This window comes from Bombus pyrosoma, linkage group LG12 (assembly GCF_014825855.1).
Source record: "Bombus pyrosoma isolate SC7728 linkage group LG12, ASM1482585v1, whole genome shotgun sequence".
Taxonomy (NCBI): Eukaryota; Metazoa; Arthropoda; class Insecta; order Hymenoptera; family Apidae; genus Bombus; species Bombus pyrosoma.
Genome location: NC_057781.1, coordinates 7,996,869 through 8,013,088, shown reverse-complemented (window position 1 = coordinate 8,013,088; position 16,220 = coordinate 7,996,869). Strand labels below are relative to the sequence as shown.

The window sequence follows — 16,220 nt, the reverse complement described above, 5'->3', positions numbered from 1 at the left end:
TGATTAGTGTAATGTAAGATCTATTTATTGCGTTCAACCTCTTTAAATATAAAAACCATTATTTCTTTAAAATGTAAAACTATCCAAAATAATTAAAAAATGTTTTTCTGTCTGTATTGTTTCATTATAATATAATTCATTCATGATGAAAATTTTCCTTGCATTTTTAAACTGATTGAAGTTTCAAACAGCGAAAAACATTGATATTTAAAGCAGCACCATCTATAACTGAATACAACAGCAATAACATTCGGATTCGAATAATATTATTCTATGTGCATAATTCTATTATCAGTAATCAAAAATATTTCGTAACTATACGAATAAACATAATCATATATATATATATATATATTATTATAATATTCGCGAAGAATGGTTATATTTGTAATATGTGAAGTATCAATCAAATTGAAGGTTCATCGCGCATAAAATCAAAGTGAAGTAATTATAATAAAGAATTAAATAAAAAATTCAAAATGCCTTGCGAAATGATAACTTTACAACTTGGCCAATGCGGTAATCAAAGTAAGTAACTAGCAATTTACATCTTTGTTAAAATATTGTTCTCCGTTTTTCTTCTTATTAATTTGGAAATGTAACCAAATAACTTACTTTTAATTACGTATAATTTATTATTTCATTAATATTTTATTAAAATAATCTTTGTTTATCTTTAGTTTCCTACTAGAAATATAAAAATTGTAAAATTTATGTGCTACGAAAGTAGGGAACTAAATTTCTGTTTTGAAAATATATTCATAAGATGTATTACCATACTACATTAGCAAAAAAATAAATAATAAAAGAATTTCAATTTTTAGTTGGATTTGAGTTTTGGAAAAAATTATGCGCTGAACATGGTATTAGTCCAGAAGGTATTTTAAAAGATTATGCAACAGAAGGTACAGACAGAAAAGATGTATTTTTTTATCAATCAGATGATGAACATTATATACCAAGAGCAGTATTGTTAGATTTGGAACCCAGAGTAATTCATACAATTATGAATTCTCCCTACTCAAAGGTATTCATTGCTATATTTTGTATAAATATTATAAGTATGTTTAACTTCATGAATTTATATGAATATATTCTTTATTAAAATACATTGTTATCATAAATATTATTTTCCACAAGTTATATAATCCAGAGAATATTTATTTATCAAAACATGGAGGTGGTGCTGGTAATAATTGGGCATCTGGTTATCATCAAGGAGAGAAACTTCAAGAAGAAATATTTGATATTTTAGACAGAGAAGCAGATGGAAGTGATAGTTTAGAGGTATGTGTAGTTATGTTATTTGAATTTATATCATTAATATTGTAATCATCATGTTAATTTACAGGGATTTGTTTTGTGTCATTCTATCGCAGGTGGTACTGGTTCAGGTATGGGTTCATTCATGCTTGAATCCCTTGCAGATAGGTTTCCAAAAAAATTACTTGAAACATATAGCGTTTTTCCAAACCAAGATGAGATAAGGTATATATTATGCAATAAAACCATATTATAATAATTAAAACAATATTACGTTTTTAATATAAATAAATTAAAAAAAGAAAATTCTTTTCAGCGATGTAGTCGTACAGCCATACAATTCCTTATTAACTTTAAAAAGATTAACACAATGTGCTGATTGTGTTGTTGTTCTGGACAACACAGCACTTAATAGAATAGCATCAGATAGACTTCATATCCAAAATCCTAGTTTTACACAAATTAATAAACTTGTTTCTACAATAATGTCTGTTAGCACCACCACACTTCGGTAGTATACCATTTATATGTATTTTGCTTAAAAAATTAATGTTGAAGATTATAAAGATTTACTTATCTAATTCACATGTAATACTAGGTATCCTTCTTATATGAACAATGACTTAGTTGGTTTAATTGCTCCATTAATTCCAACACCACGATTACATTTCCTCATGACTGGTTATACTCCTCTTACTACAGATCAAGAAGTAAGTATTCATTTTATAAAATATATAGAGCAATTTCGTTTCTTATTTCAAATTTAAAATTTTTTTAAAAATATACATATTTAATAAAATGTTCTGAAAATATTTTTGTTTAAATTAACTTATCTCTTATAATTCACAGGGAGCATCTGTAAGAAAAACTTCTGTATTAGATGTAATGAGACGTTTGCTTCAGCCGAAAAATATGATGGTTTCTACAGCATTAGATAGGAATGCATCTCACTGTTATATATCTATCTTAAACATCATTCAAGTACGTTTCATTAAAAATATTAAGGGTGAAAATAAAAATAAAATCTTATAAATACAATGTTTTAGGGTGAAGTAGACCCAACCCAAGTTCATAAATCTTTACAAAGAATCAGAGAAAGGAAACTTGCGCAATTTATACCTTGGGGACCTGCTAGTATACAAGTAGCCCTTTCAAGAAAATCACCATATATTCAAAGCACACATAGAGTATCTGGCTTAATGTTAGCCAATCATACTAACATATCATCAGTAAGTTGCAAAAATACCTTCATATTAAACGATACTAAATTATTTTAATTATTAAATTTAGTGCTTTCAAAATTACTTGATAATTATGTTTACAAACAATTAAAAGCCTTGTTAAATCTGTAATACATATGTATTTCAGTTATTTGACCGTGCCTTACAACAGTATGATAAATTACGAAAGCGAGAAGCATTTTTAGAACAATTTCGTAAGGAAAAAATGTTCGAAGATAATTTGGACGAATTGGATAATTCTAGAGAAGTCGTTGAATATTTGGTAAAGGAATATCAGGCAGCCACCCGAGTGGATTATTTATCATGGAACCCCAGCAAAGTAGAAACATAAAATATTCAATAATTTTAATAAGATTATCGTGCATATAAAGAAAAACTTGAGATCTGATTATCACTTGTTATTTTATTATTTATTATCACAGATGCTATTTTGAGCAGTATTAAAGTTGTTCTACGAAAATTAAGTTTCAATACTACACATATAGTAAATAGCAATTTTATGATATTTTGATACAATTACAAATATTCTCAATTTTTTTATTTTAAATCCATTTCTATCTTTCGTACACAAAATGGAGGTAATGTAGCAATTGTAATGAATCCTGTATGACCAGGTAAAGAACGAGCATGCATTGCAGTAAGCAATTTTCTCTCTTCTTTTTTATATTCACTTTGTTGTGCCATATCTTCGTGTATATCCTAAAACATAGTTACCAAGAAAGGTCATATTAATATTTTCAAAACTGATATTTAATATCATTCTAAGTATAAAACATAAACTAAGCTCGTGCCATTTGAGTTATTATATTTATACATATATCTTTTTATAAGAATTGAACGAAAAATAATACTTAATAAAAAGAATCTTTAATTTTACAACACATATATTAATTCTATATATTGCATCTATTATATATACCTCATATTGCAGGTATTCTAAATTCAGTATAGGAAGATTTCTATATTGTACATGTACTTCTCTTTGTAAACATTCGTAGGTATTCAACTCAATGAATCCTTTTGATACTAATTTTGCACAAGTACGTTGAACCTGCTCAATACAAGGAGAAAAAGAACATAGTTTTCCACCTAAACATAAAATAATCAAAAAATCATTTCTTTGTCCTACTGCATTAATTATTATTAATTTGTTTATGTAAGTTCATAGTAACTGAAAAACTTAAATAAAATTTTTCGCTAATACAATTTGTACCTGATTTCTTTAAAGTAACCACTGCATGATCTATTGCTAACCATGGATGTGGCAGGTCTAAAAAAATTGCATCTGCTTTTGTTTCTAATTCTTTTCCAAAACCTTCCATACAAACATCTTTATGATTTGAAGTTACAAATTTACTAAGTCCATGTGTTTCAAACTCTGCTTGAGCAATATTTACACGCTGCTCATGAAAGTCAAATGTATAAAGATGACCATGAGGGCGAATTGCACGAATAAGAGCATGGGAAAGAGATCCACTTCCAGTACCTAAAACAATAAGATAATAAAATTAAGAATGTGATAATTATACAAACTAAATGTAACTTCAAAATGCATTAATAAGTAAAATTCCAATATAAAATATATTGATAAGTTAGTACTTTTAGAATCAAATCAAACAAGTATTTTGAAAATAGTTAATAGTTGTTGAACCTGTTTCAATAACTATGTTTCCTGGTACTAAATCCAACAAATGTATGATCAAACTTATGTCAGGGCTATATATAATTTGTGTCCTATGAGGTACTGTCAATGTCCAAAGTTCTGATGTTGGTTGTAAAACATATGCCCATCCTTTCGAAAGTCTTTTCATGGTTCCATATTTGTGTCCCACAAGAGAAAATACTCTAAGTGCTCCATACTTTGTTTGAAAAACATTGTCAACCATTTCACCATTTTTATTGGGAATTTTTGCCTTTATTTCTAAAGAATGCATATTGTTATGTCCTAAGTATAAAATGACTACATCTCCTTCTTCAATGAATTCTTTTACTTCATTAAAACTCATTTTAATGAAAACAAATTGGATTTATTCGTTAAATAATATTACAGTAATATTCCTCTATTTTATATCATAACATTATTAATTTTACATCATAATTATTATTAATTTGTATAAATAACACTTTTTCTTTATACGTTTTGTAACATTGTTATTATCATATCACTTTATATCATTCACAATATTTTATAATATTTTGAATGTTAAATTCAATGTTCCATATTTAAGGTTATGTTTCGTAATACACGTGTTCAAAATTTAAATCTCAAACCTTTTAAACTACAGTCATGCTTCAAACTGTTGTACATACATATATATTATATAGATTAATTGAAATAGAATTCATATGTGTATATATACGCATTCTATCATTTTTTTGTCTACTATCTATGACAAGGAATTCACTTCATCATGTATAAATAAAATTAAAAATGAAACTCTAAAAAAATGTCTTGCCTATCTTCATATAATATATGAAACATATAATTTCCTTCCCTAATATAAAACATAATAGAAAGTAATTGCGTGGTACGCAATATAATTTTGTGTATTATCCAGAAACAAAACTGTATTATTTATTTCAAAAGATTTTTTTTAAATGTAATAAATTCTAATTATATCATATAATATAATGCGAAACTAATGTTCATGATAATAATCTTCATTTTACATTATTTATTTATATCTACTAAATAGTTACAAGATTTTGATTTATCGACTTACAAAATGATACAAATAATAAATTATAATAATTAAAAATATCTATTTCTGAAAAAAATATAAAAAAGAAAATCAGTAAAAATGATGTTCAATTTCATAAAATGAAAACGTGACTTAATAAAAGCGACACATTTGCAGAGATCCGTGACCCATGAGGCCACTAACAGAGCTTCGAAAAAGTTTAAAAATAGTAAAATAGTTGGTAATGAAGTGCCGAATGGTTTATCTTGAATTGCAGCTCGAAAATTGTTTATACGTAAATTTCTGTTGTTAAAACAGAAGCTGATTTCTTATATCTTAGTCACCATAATTTCGAAATATGGCTTCAAAAGTAACACTGACCCAGGCTCTGGGTACAGATGGAAGTGATTTTAATCATAGACAAAAGATTGCTGGTCATTATCAAATCAGGTAATTAAGACATAACGAAAACGATATGTATATCAGCTATTTTCCTCTTTCTTCCATTAAAAATTTTTTGATATTCTGCACGTATAATATGGTTTCGAAAATTGAATAAAATAATAATTAAAAATAAATCATTCCTCGACTGTTATTTATTTATTATTAGAATTAAACGTGCATTCTTTTTAGCGCAACAAATAAATCAAGACTGAAATATTGCATATTTTTTCATTATCTTCTTTTCTTCGTTATGCTTGCCAAGCTATCAGCAGATATTTTAGACCATTTGGATATATTTATTTTGGAAATTGAAGAATTACAAGTACCTCAGGTATATGATCTTTAATATAAAACATTAAACTATTGAATTATAATATCTGTCTTTTCTTATAGCCTTTATGGTGGGAATATATTTGGTGCACAAGTTTGATGTTAAGTTTTCTTGCATTGTCTGCTATTAAAAGAAACAGAATTAAAACATTAAAACAGTACATGATAGGTATCATCCTATTAGGATATGGTCCATTACTTTATGGAGTTGTATATTATTTCAAGGATGTTTGGAAATATTTAACTGTTGGTAAAACAAATGAAATTCACTTTTGGCAGGTATTAATAAGTCATATATTATCTATTATTGGAAATTTTCATATAAAATATTTGTTAAATCTATAAAAATTAATTTCTAGGATCTACCATATGGATTATTATGGTATGCATTTATTCTCTTAGCATCTCAAGTTCATTCTTTTTCTTTGTTCTTTTCCTGGAATCTTATAGTAGCTTGGAAAACACGGGGAAGTAAAAAAGCTGACTAATTTAATAATAAAATTCATTGAAATCTGGCATATCTGTGAACACTATTGGTAATATAATAAAATATTAGGCTGTTCGAAAAGTTTCTTTCATTTTATAAGAAAATAATAAATGCACAACATTTTTTGTTTTATATTATTTTGTTCTATTATTATAAAATGGATCATACATAATTCAATAAAATAATATAAAACAAAAAATGTTGTGCATCAATTATTTCCTTATAAAACAAAAGAAACTTTTGGGACAAACTTATATACTGTTAATAAAAATTAAAACTGTGAAAATATTGCTAATATGTAAATATGTATATATACATGTGTTCATGTACATTATATCATATGTATTTTATGTATCTTAAATCACATATTTTGAAACATTTCATTTTGTTTTCTTATAAGCAATTTTAATAATGAATTGATATTAAAAAAGAGATAAAAATCGCAATTTCTATATTAAATACACAATTCATTATGTAATAAGAGTAAAATAAAATTTCAAATAAATTATTAACCTCTTTTGTATTGTTTGCTACAACAAATACCTGAACTACCCAATACAAAAATTACGTAAAAACTAATATTAACATAATTAGGCATATACATTATGTTAACGTAAACTAAATCCATGCATAATGTATTTATATTTATACGTGTACATTACGTTGTTAGGAATAATGGCGAGAATTATCGATCAAATGTATTTACAAATTGATTACTGGACCCTGGAAAGGAAGACACCTAGATCTAGGAAGAGGGTCCCGAAAAAAGGGAATTTTCACATATCATATATCATATCTCGTACAATTAGTCGATTAAGTTAGTTAAATTTGTAAATAGTCGACTTTACGTCCTAGCAGTTACTTTAAATTTTGGCAGTCTAATGAACAGAGAAGTTAGGATACCATTGGTGGTAACCTATGCAAATGAAATCCTGAAATAACCACTGAATCCATAAATACCCTAGATCGTAAGACATCTTTACACACAGGGGGCCTATTGATCGTCTGTAATAGAAGTTACACGCATGTATGGATATTACACTTGTTCGTGATTCGTGAGGGACTTCATGCCCTATGATCATTTCCATTCCGTTTGACACAGTTTTTTCGTTTCTTATCGCATTGTTCTAAGTCGTGCGGTGAGTTTCAATTATTATAATAGATAAAAATTAAAGTAATCATTTTAATAAATTGATTTATAAAAAAAATAAATAAAAAGCAACAAATATGTGCATTGAAATAAATGAATTCTGAACACAAATGGTATCCATTGTGATTATATAAATCAGATAATATTATAGTTAATTATAAAATAATTCACATTTATTGATATATTATTGCTATTACTGTAATATCATTATACTGTGTCATATATTATTCACTTTCTACATTCTTCCTCTTTTTTTTAACTTTTATCTATGTTAAATTTCATTTTCATTATGAAGTCTATCTTTAAATCAGTCGGACAGATGAATGTTTTCTATAGAACAATATAGTAATTATTACTTTTCAGTATGACAAATTACAATAAATGAATTAATATTGGTAATAGATATAATGTTAACATTGCAATATTAATATTTATTAAAAATATAAACTACAAATTTTTTAATGTATTTTACTATCTTGTTTATTAAGTTTATGATCTTATTAATATATGTCTTATGTAATTTATTGTTTTATTTTCCAAAACTTAAATAACGGTGTTGGTAAGTTTAATGTATTTTCACACAAGAGTTTTCCAGTAATGTTCTTTGTGTTCCTTTAAAATTTTATGTTTTTCAATTTCTATATAGTACATTGCTAGTTTTGATTGTATTTAATTAGTCTAAGTCGAAATTATAAATTAGTATTAATTTTACTAATATATTAAGAAATTTTGTATATGTATAATTAGTAGCCTACATTAAAAATTGCTTTAAGTATTATAATTTATTTTACTTCTGTTATATTTTATCAATAAAGTATTAAGTAACCTGAAAATAAAATTCGAGGTCTACATTAAGGTATATTATATAAAGGTAATGTAAGAAAGTAATTTTCCTAATTCCAATAAACAATTCTTTCATTTGGAGAAAAACAAATATTAAGTTTAATTATTTGGACTATTTGATATTGTAAGATTTGTTAATAAACCCTAAGTTAATAAATACTTTGATGTACATATTATGAGATTACAATAAAAATATATATATGTATATGTATATGTTTTATGTAACTTCACAGGGACATTCAACTTCAAAATGTTTTCTAATCATATGACAACAATTGTGCGGCTTGCTGCTCAACAGCAGCAGCAGCAACAAAAACGTGGTATGGCAACTCTTAAAGCAATTTCTATAAGATTGAAATCTGTAAAGAATATTCAAAAAATTACTCAATCAATGAAGATGGTGTCAGCTGCTAAATATAATAGAGCTGAAAGAGACTTGAAACAAGCTAGACCTCTTGGGATTGGTACAAAAGCATTTTATGAGCAAGCTGAAATTCAAGCACCACCAGATGATGAGAAAAAGCTTGTAGTAGCAATAACAAGTGATCGAGGATTGTGTGGTGCTGTACACACTGGAGTTTCTCGTAACATTAGGGATGTGCTTTTAGCTGATCCCAAAGAATGTGAAAATACGAAGATTATATGTGTTGGTGAAAAATCTCGAGCGATTTTATCACGTTTGTTTGCTAACAATATATTGTTTGTTGCATCTGAAGTTGGTCGTAAACCACCCACATTTAATGATGCTGCCAAAGTAGCAATTGAAATTATGAATAGCGGGTATGCTAATAATTATATATTATTTTCAAATGTATAAAATTCTGTATACTTTTGTTTTATGTTAACATATGTGAATCAATATATTGATGTCTACAGGTACAGTTTTGGTTCTGGCCGCATTGTGTACAATCGATTCAAGTCTGTGGTATCATATGCTGTTGATCAGTTACCCCTTTTTGACAAAAATGCAGTAGTTAATGCACCAAAATTGTCAGTATATGATTCTCTGGATGAAAATGTAATTCAGAACTATTTGGAATTTTCTCTAGCTTCTCTATTATTTTATTCTATGAAAGAAGGTGCCTGTAGTGAACAGTCAAGTCGTATGACTGCTATGGATAATGCTAGCAAAAATGCAGGGGAGATGATAGATAAATTAACTCTGACATTCAATCGTACTCGGCAAGCTGTAATTACTAGAGAACTAATTGAAATCATTTCTGGTGCTGCTGCTTTGGATTAAAGAAATATATAATGTGCATTAAAAAGGGAAAACATCATAGTGTTGGGAAGTAGATCACAAACGTATTGTCAATTGACATTTGAATGTGCCGTTTTCTGAAAAGCAAATTTCAATTCAGGGCCTCTAGAAATTGCTAAAAATGATCATATTTAAAAATACAATGTTTATAACCCAACATGAAAATAAACTGTTAAAAACTGTTTGGTGAAATACTTCATTTGTTACAATTAAAACTGCCAAATAAATTAGATGATTTTATTAATTTTTGTATTTATTAACGCAATAAAATTATATCTATGCTAATAATACATATTACAATTATTAGGTATTTATGTATATAATAGTATACAATTATAATTTATTATCGTTATTGCTATTTATTGTTAAATCATTTCTTTGTATATTCTATAAAAAATTTACTTTAATAATTTAAGTATATGAAATTTTTTTGCATTTTGTAGGCTGTGATAAAAAAAGAATTACCTATAATATCTATAAACTTTTAATTTAAATGTAAAGTACTTACGATTAAAATAAAAAAAAAATAAAGAAAAATTTTGTTGAAAATCCATTATACCATCAATATTTGTACTGATAACTAAATAAAATATTATTTATATTAATATTTCTAAAATAGTTGTATGATTCGTTTTATCAATTCATAAATTATACTAAAAATATTTCCTAAATTTAAGCGAAATATAATGTATCAGGGAACACCAGTTTTATATTTTATAATTTGAGGAACACTAGAGTTATTCCACGTGTATTTTCCTCCTATCTGTAAATGTAACCTCAATGTCATAAGAAATATTAAATAATGGAAGGAAGTCGAAAATCTCGTGTTATTCTTGAGGAACATGGTATACCGAATGTAAGGATCTACAATACACATATGTATATATATATATTTGTGATAATTCAAAGTAGCAATTATTAATAATAATTTTATCTTTTAGGCTTCTGAATACACTAATTATCAACCACAACAAGATTGGAACTTGCATAATTTTAAAAAAGTATTTTTTATCCTGAGCAAAAAATATATTTTACTATTTATAAAATTATTACATACTATACTCATTTATATTTTTAGGAATTCAAAATACAAGTGATAAGAGAGTCTGAAGATGAACGAGAGTTAGAGTTTGATTTAATAGGTTATCCTGTTGGGTTTGCTAATGCATTTCGTAGAGTCCTTTTAAGTGAAGTACCAACCATGGCTATAGAAAAGGTTTATATTGTAAATAACACAAGTTTAATTCAAGATGAAGTTCTAGCCCACAGGTAGTTATTTATATTTGAAATGTATATCATCTTTTCATTCAAAAACAATAAATTTATATATATGTGTGTTGATATTAAAGATTGGGTTTAGTACCACTTCAAGCTGATCCAAGATTATTTGAGTATCCTTCATCCACTATTAAAGATGAAGATGAAGTTAGTGATCAAGATACTCTAAGATATGAACTTAAAGTATCATGTACTTGGAATCCCCAAGCACCTAAAGATTCTCGAAGAACAAATGATATGTATAGAAATAGCAATGGTACATAAATATTTAATATAGTTGAAAGAAAGTTATACAAATGTAAGAAGAAAAATAATTTTGTTTTTAGTGTATAGTAAAGATATTAAATGGGTTCCCATTGGTCGTCAAGCAGAACTTTATCCTCGAGGAGCAGAGCAATTAGGTGTTCTAGAAGATGATATTTTAATATGTAAAATGCGCCCTGGTCAAGAAATTCATGTTTTTATGCATGCTGTGAAAGGAATTGGGAAAGACCATGCTAAATTTTCTCCTGTAGGTAGGTTGAATATTAGTATCTAAGTCATTAAATTTTATAATATTAACGTAACTGAATTTATTTCAATAAGTTTTACTTGTAATACTTTCGAAATTATTTTTTATTTAGCTACCGCGTCATATAGACTATTACCAGATATACAACTAATAAAACCTGTCAGAGGAGAAATGGCGGATCGTTTAAAAAGTTGCTTTAGTATTGGTGTTATAGAAGTAATTGAAACCAAACCAGGTGATCCAGAATCACGTGAAGCGAAGGTTAAAAATCCTCGCTATGATAGCTGTTCTAGAAATGTGTTTCAACATGAAGACCTCAAAGGATATGTACGGTTAAGTAGAGTGCGAAATCACATTATTTGTAAGTTTAAATACTTTATTTAAAAGATTTGCCATTTAAAGATTATGCACATGTTGATATATTAATTATGTATATCTTTCTTTCTATAGTTACCATTGAATCAGTGGGAACATTACCACCATCTGTATTATTTGTAGAAGCAACTAAGATACTTAAGGGAAAGTGTAAAATGTTCTTGGAAGAACTGGAAAACATTGAAAAATAGCTAGAAGTATTAAGATTTTAGTAATGACAATCAAAAATATTTTAATTTTTTTACTTTAGTTAATTCATTAAAATTCAATTTTATAAAAAATGTAATGTACAATATATTTAATAAAAAATATGAAAAAAATATTGTAAATACTATGTATAAGATCTATAAATATCTTGACATTATTATACAAATTAGTTCCAATTATTGATTTTCTTCAATTTTTATGATTATAAAAATTGTATATATATAAACATATATTTGTGATAGTTTTGATTTTAAAAGCATCACATGTTGAATTCAGATTATGCAGATATGATAATTTTCTCCAATGATTCATTGATATTTGAGGTTATTTGTTGACTCTGATTTAACACTGTTAATAATACATATATATATATATATATAATTTGTGAATAGAACATATTATTTCAAAAGTTATAAATAACCAAAATTTAATTTTCTATTTATGGGGATTAATTTACTAATAATAAATGTAAAAGTAAAGAATCATGTATACATATGTATATATATCCATTATTTAGTGGACTTATAAAAAGAATTGAAAATAATCTTAAGAATATGATTAGTAAGGAATATATTGATCGAATTTTATCTTATCTATATTAAGTGTATCGTTTTATATTATGATAAAATGAAACTCGGTTGGAATGTAGGCAGTACGGAATATTGTTAATTCACTTCCATGTTTATTGCGATGTGACACCACAGATTTCTTGTCTGGTTTAAAATTGTTATATCACGAGCAAGATTTATTCTGTACCATCGTTCTAGTTTCAACCTTTAGAATTACGGATAATGGGACTAGGAATTTTTCGATGGAAGATGTTATTGATTGCTATATCTGTTTTACTTCTTTGGCAATCCTCGAAAGTATGGTTGAATCTAACTCAAGAGAAATATGGCATAGAAGGTAAAAATCCATATGTCTACGAACAAATGTCATGCAAAATGGAATAATTTAATTTTTCAAGATTATATTTGTTTCTGATTTGTATATTAGAATTATTCGTTATTTCTTTAATACTTTTATTTAAAATTAAATGACTTAATAACTTTTCCAATTATAAGAATATTGTATAAAAATGCATTTTATTTACATTAAATAGATAGATAGATAATATCTTTATTGCTTTTCTTATGGTCTGCTTCTTTGGTCTGTTTTGATGACAATCCCTATCTTCTAGTCATTATTATATTATATATCACATATTTACATTAAATAAGTAAAAAATATAAATGTGCAAAAATTTGTAGTAAGTCCAAAATCAGAAATTTTATCAAAATTTGTATTTTTGTTTTCTAAATGTAAAAATTATCTATTATATTAACACAAAATATTAGATACAATTTTTATTTTCGTGTCAATGGCTTAAATAAAAATTTTAATTTATTATTCTGTAACTTTCTCGATTTTCTTGGGTATCTGCTAAGTTTTCTATAGCACAGCTTCAGGACAACCAGCTAACAAATGACGAGAGTAAGCAAAAGGTTCACATAACTGTGTATTACGAAGCACTATGTCCAGATTCACGCAACTTTTTCATAAAACAATTATTGCCAATGTACCACAAAATTCCAAATAATGTACAGTTGGAATTTATACCATATGGGAAAGCTACGGTAGGATACTTTATAAAGAGAAAAAAATGATTTAAAAACAATATGTTTCCTCAATACATACAAAATGTAACATGTTAATTTTGATTTTCATGTATGTGTTTATTATTCTACAGATATTAATACAGTAGATAGTATACATAGTAAAATATTTTTATCCTGTTATACTGTATAATCCCTTTTTTAAATATGTATTAACGTTACTTTTTACATTATAACGTATGTATAATGAGATATATTTTCATAAAGAATAACATGAAACAATATAAAATTAAAACAATGACTAATTATTGGTAAACTATAGTATTATCTTATTTTTGACTTTAGTAACAATTAACATTAGATTACTAGAAAATATCTTACTTATCTTAATACTTAATATTTAATCATTTTTTGGTTGGAAATATTTGATTAATCTAGAGATAAATGAAAATAAGTATGAACTTTTAAAGTCTAAGCTTATTTGAGTTTACAAAATTCTTACAGACTGTGAAAACAGAAAATGGGTATGAATTTATGTGCCAACATGGACCCATTGAATGTGGAGCAAATATCATTCATGCATGTTCCATAGATATCCTGAAGAATACTTCCATTCAGTTAGAGTATCTATCTTGTATGATTAAAAATAACATAGTGCCAGTAAATATCATGGAAATTTGTGCAAAAAAAATGAACATAGATTATAATCCTATCTTTAAGTGCTTTATTGGAGATAAGGGCAAAGAACTTTTGGCTAAATATGGGGAATTAACAAATGCTTTAACACCACAAATTTCCTTCATACCAACTGTTGTATTAAATGAGGTAAGTTTTTTAAGTCAAGAAATTTTAAAGCACAAAATAATATATTCAGACCAATGTAAATTATTAAAAATTTTTGTTCCTATATATATCATAATAAATATGGATTTACAGAATTCTGAGAATCAGGCAAGGATATTAAAAAATTTACTACATGAAGTGTGCCTACAATTTAAAATTATGCCAGAAGGTTGTATATCGTAAAGATACATCAAGTATTTATAAAACATACTTCTCTGACAGATTTGCACGAAATACAGTATTTTTTACATAAATTTTTATGTATCTAATGAATGTTAAGATCTAAACAAAGAATGCCTTCCAATTTTTTATTAAGGATAAGAAATGAAATTAAAAATGTAAAAATTCAATTAAGTGAATCAAAGAAGGGCATATATTATGTATAAGTACATATATAATACTTTGTAGAATTATTTAAAAAAATTTTTTAATTTTATTTATTTCAAAATATTGAAATTTCCGTATTGTTACTATCTGGTATGTAACATATAGTAGCATTATTATTTAAAAATTCCAAATTAAAAAATCTAGGTCATTAGCCCCTAAATTATACTTATTTTATGACTGATAGTAAACTAAAATTGTTTGTCATTATATAAAATGTTAATATTAGTAATACTTGATTGCTCGGTTATGATGCATTTTACGTTTGGATTTATAAATAAATTGAATAAATTAAGAGTTACATATAATAGAGTGATGATATACTTAAAAAAATTTGTTTTGGTAAACTAAAAAACCTGTTATTCTCACATTAAAAGAAATAAGAGTTAATCAGTACTTTAATGTATGGGAACAATTTATTAACTTAATATCAACACTTTATACAAACTGTGTCGCTTCGTCATGCACGATAAGTGAAGTATGCCTTTGATATGGCGGAAAATATCTCACATAAAATAGAAATTATGAATGTATAATCTCAAATACAGGAGAAAAAAACGTATAGCGAATATTTTTTCTTTAGCCGAATGAATAAATACATTTATTGGAATTATTTTTCAAAGATAAACATCAAAAATAAATAACTTCTTATTCACGTCACGACGGAGTTTCATAAATATCGCATTTTAATATTTTATATAGTTTCGGACAAAAGATTGAGAACAAGAGTGACTGAAGTAGAATCTCCACTATTTTATTTGCGAGGAATAAATGTTTCGGGAAACGATCCTTGAAGAAAACGAGAATATGATTCTGTAATAGATCTCAAGCTTTAGTTATTCTTGAGATACAATACTGACTTGCTTTTTCTTTTCATTTTTAAAACTTAATATCGGTTCTTAGCGCCCGCTGTAAAGAACTTTCATAAAATTATAGTTTAGACTATGTATAACTTGCGACACGAATATAAAATTAATATTAAATATTGGAATATATTCTTTTAACTTAGACTTAAACACTAACCGTCAATGATCGATGAAACGAGCAATAACTTGTTTAAGCATTTAAATAGGGATGTTCTTTGAATAACTTCTATATCACCATTTACAAAAGGACTTTGTCGTGATTACTCTTTCCCTTTCTTTTTTTGCATCTTTACAAAGTGAGAACATTTTCGCCGTAAATCACTAAATTTTAACTTTATGTTCACAATAACGATAACAACTATCAGAACGATCGCAAGTGAAGTAAAATAGTTTTAAGAGCTCTCCTTTTGCGATTCGTATGCCTTAATATCTCTATAAAAGGCTTCCGAACCGATGAAACT

The 16,220-nt window shown here is 26.2% G+C and overlaps 6 protein-coding genes across 9 annotated transcripts; 5 read left to right on the top strand and 1 right to left on the bottom strand.

Annotated features, from left to right (window-relative positions):
- The first annotated feature begins 20 nt into the window (after window positions 1-20).
- On the top strand, window positions 21-2,892 carry LOC122573661 (tubulin gamma-2 chain). Its single transcript, XM_043740328.1, has 9 exons — window positions 21-528; window positions 825-1,027; window positions 1,141-1,287; window positions 1,352-1,488; window positions 1,580-1,774; window positions 1,862-1,973; window positions 2,113-2,244; window positions 2,310-2,492; window positions 2,632-2,892. Exons 1-9 carry the CDS (start codon window positions 480-482, stop codon window positions 2,833-2,835), a joined length of 1,362 nt encoding a protein of 453 aa, XP_043596263.1. The 5' UTR covers window positions 21-479; the 3' UTR covers window positions 2,836-2,892.
- LOC122573663 (tRNA (adenine(58)-N(1))-methyltransferase catalytic subunit TRMT61A) lies at window positions 2,888-4,939 on the bottom strand. Its single transcript, XM_043740331.1, has 4 exons — window positions 4,156-4,939; window positions 3,718-3,990; window positions 3,424-3,593; window positions 2,888-3,203 (listed from the first exon to the last, which is right to left on the bottom strand). Exons 1-4 carry the CDS (start codon window positions 4,508-4,510, stop codon window positions 3,042-3,044), a joined length of 960 nt encoding a protein of 319 aa, XP_043596266.1. The 5' UTR covers window positions 4,511-4,939; the 3' UTR covers window positions 2,888-3,041.
- Window positions 4,940-5,344: 405 nt separating this feature from the next.
- Window positions 5,345-6,452, top strand: LOC122573666 (protein jagunal). The gene is made up of 4 exons (XM_043740333.1): window positions 5,345-5,635; window positions 5,819-5,960; window positions 6,023-6,238; window positions 6,319-6,452. The coding sequence occupies exons 1-4, from the start codon at window positions 5,544-5,546 to the stop codon at window positions 6,445-6,447; spliced, it is 579 nt and encodes a 192-aa protein (XP_043596268.1). The 5' UTR covers window positions 5,345-5,543; the 3' UTR covers window positions 6,448-6,452.
- A 987-nt stretch (window positions 6,453-7,439) lies between these two features.
- On the top strand, window positions 7,440-9,882 carry LOC122573665 (ATP synthase subunit gamma, mitochondrial). The gene is made up of 3 exons (XM_043740332.1): window positions 7,440-7,585; window positions 8,673-9,219; window positions 9,316-9,882. Exons 2-3 carry the CDS (start codon window positions 8,690-8,692, stop codon window positions 9,680-9,682), a joined length of 897 nt encoding a protein of 298 aa, XP_043596267.1. The 5' UTR covers window positions 7,440-7,585; window positions 8,673-8,689; the 3' UTR covers window positions 9,683-9,882.
- A 519-nt stretch (window positions 9,883-10,401) lies between these two features.
- LOC122573277 (DNA-directed RNA polymerases I and III subunit RPAC1) lies at window positions 10,402-12,237 on the top strand. Its single transcript, XM_043739387.1, has 7 exons — window positions 10,402-10,556; window positions 10,642-10,701; window positions 10,779-10,969; window positions 11,050-11,234; window positions 11,305-11,493; window positions 11,602-11,850; window positions 11,940-12,237. The coding sequence occupies exons 1-7, from the start codon at window positions 10,503-10,505 to the stop codon at window positions 12,053-12,055; spliced, it is 1,044 nt and encodes a 347-aa protein (XP_043595322.1). The 5' UTR covers window positions 10,402-10,502; the 3' UTR covers window positions 12,056-12,237.
- A 287-nt stretch (window positions 12,238-12,524) lies between these two features.
- Window positions 12,525-14,763, top strand: LOC122573278 (GILT-like protein 1). 4 transcript variants are annotated; one of them, XM_043739389.1, is made up of 4 exons: window positions 12,529-12,977; window positions 13,509-13,687; window positions 14,171-14,491; window positions 14,603-14,763. In XM_043739389.1, the coding sequence occupies exons 1-4, from the start codon at window positions 12,863-12,865 to the stop codon at window positions 14,690-14,692; spliced, it is 705 nt and encodes a 234-aa protein (XP_043595324.1). In that variant the 5' UTR covers window positions 12,529-12,862; the 3' UTR covers window positions 14,693-14,763. The 4 variants fall into 4 exon arrangements, with proteins under 4 accessions (XP_043595323.1, XP_043595324.1, XP_043595327.1 ...); XM_043739388.1 differs by having other exon boundaries at window positions 12,525-12,977; window positions 14,171-14,763; XM_043739392.1 differs by having other exon boundaries at window positions 12,838-12,977; window positions 13,514-13,687; window positions 14,171-14,763.
- Window positions 14,764-16,220: the final 1,457 nt, after the last annotated feature.

Excerpts from the sequence above, each read along its gene's own strand:
- LOC122573661 (XM_043740328.1), top strand. The coding sequence starts at position 480 with ATGCCTTGCGAAATGATAACTTTACAACTTGGCCAATGCGGTAATCAA. Across the intron at positions 529-824 it reads TGGCCAATGCGGTAATCAAA|TTGGATTTGAGTTTTGGAAA; the intron begins GTAAGTAACTAG and ends TTCAATTTTTAG. Across the intron at positions 1,775-1,861 it reads GTTAGCACCACCACACTTCG|GTATCCTTCTTATATGAACA; the intron begins GTAGTATACCAT and ends ATGTAATACTAG.
- LOC122573663 (XM_043740331.1), bottom strand. The coding sequence starts at position 4,510 with ATGAGTTTTAATGAAGTAAAAGAATTCATTGAAGAAGGAGATGTAGTC. Across the intron at positions 3,991-4,155 it reads AAACATAGTTATTGAAACAG|GTACTGGAAGTGGATCTCTT; the intron begins GTTCAACAACTA and ends TTATTGTTTTAG. Across the intron at positions 3,204-3,423 it reads TAGAATACCTGCAATATGAG|GATATACACGAAGATATGGC; the intron begins GTATATATAATA and ends ACTATGTTTTAG.
- LOC122573277 (XM_043739387.1), top strand. The coding sequence starts at position 10,503 with ATGGAAGGAAGTCGAAAATCTCGTGTTATTCTTGAGGAACATGGTATA. Across the intron at positions 10,702-10,778 it reads ACTTGCATAATTTTAAAAAA|GAATTCAAAATACAAGTGAT; the intron begins GTATTTTTTATC and ends TTATATTTTTAG. Across the intron at positions 10,970-11,049 it reads GATGAAGTTCTAGCCCACAG|ATTGGGTTTAGTACCACTTC; the intron begins GTAGTTATTTAT and ends TTGATATTAAAG.
- LOC122573665 (XM_043740332.1), top strand. The coding sequence starts at position 8,690 with ATGTTTTCTAATCATATGACAACAATTGTGCGGCTTGCTGCTCAACAG. Across the intron at positions 9,220-9,315 it reads ATTGAAATTATGAATAGCGG|GTACAGTTTTGGTTCTGGCC; the intron begins GTATGCTAATAA and ends TGATGTCTACAG.
- LOC122573278 (XM_043739388.1), top strand. The coding sequence starts at position 12,863 with ATGGGACTAGGAATTTTTCGATGGAAGATGTTATTGATTGCTATATCT. Across the intron at positions 12,978-13,508 it reads AGAGAAATATGGCATAGAAG|CACAGCTTCAGGACAACCAG; the intron begins GTAAAAATCCAT and ends AGTTTTCTATAG. Across the intron at positions 13,688-14,170 it reads TACCATATGGGAAAGCTACG|ACTGTGAAAACAGAAAATGG; the intron begins GTAGGATACTTT and ends AAATTCTTACAG.
- LOC122573666 (XM_043740333.1), top strand. The coding sequence starts at position 5,544 with ATGGCTTCAAAAGTAACACTGACCCAGGCTCTGGGTACAGATGGAAGT. Across the intron at positions 5,961-6,022 it reads AAGAATTACAAGTACCTCAG|CCTTTATGGTGGGAATATAT; the intron begins GTATATGATCTT and ends CTTTTCTTATAG. Across the intron at positions 6,239-6,318 it reads ATGAAATTCACTTTTGGCAG|GATCTACCATATGGATTATT; the intron begins GTATTAATAAGT and ends ATTAATTTCTAG.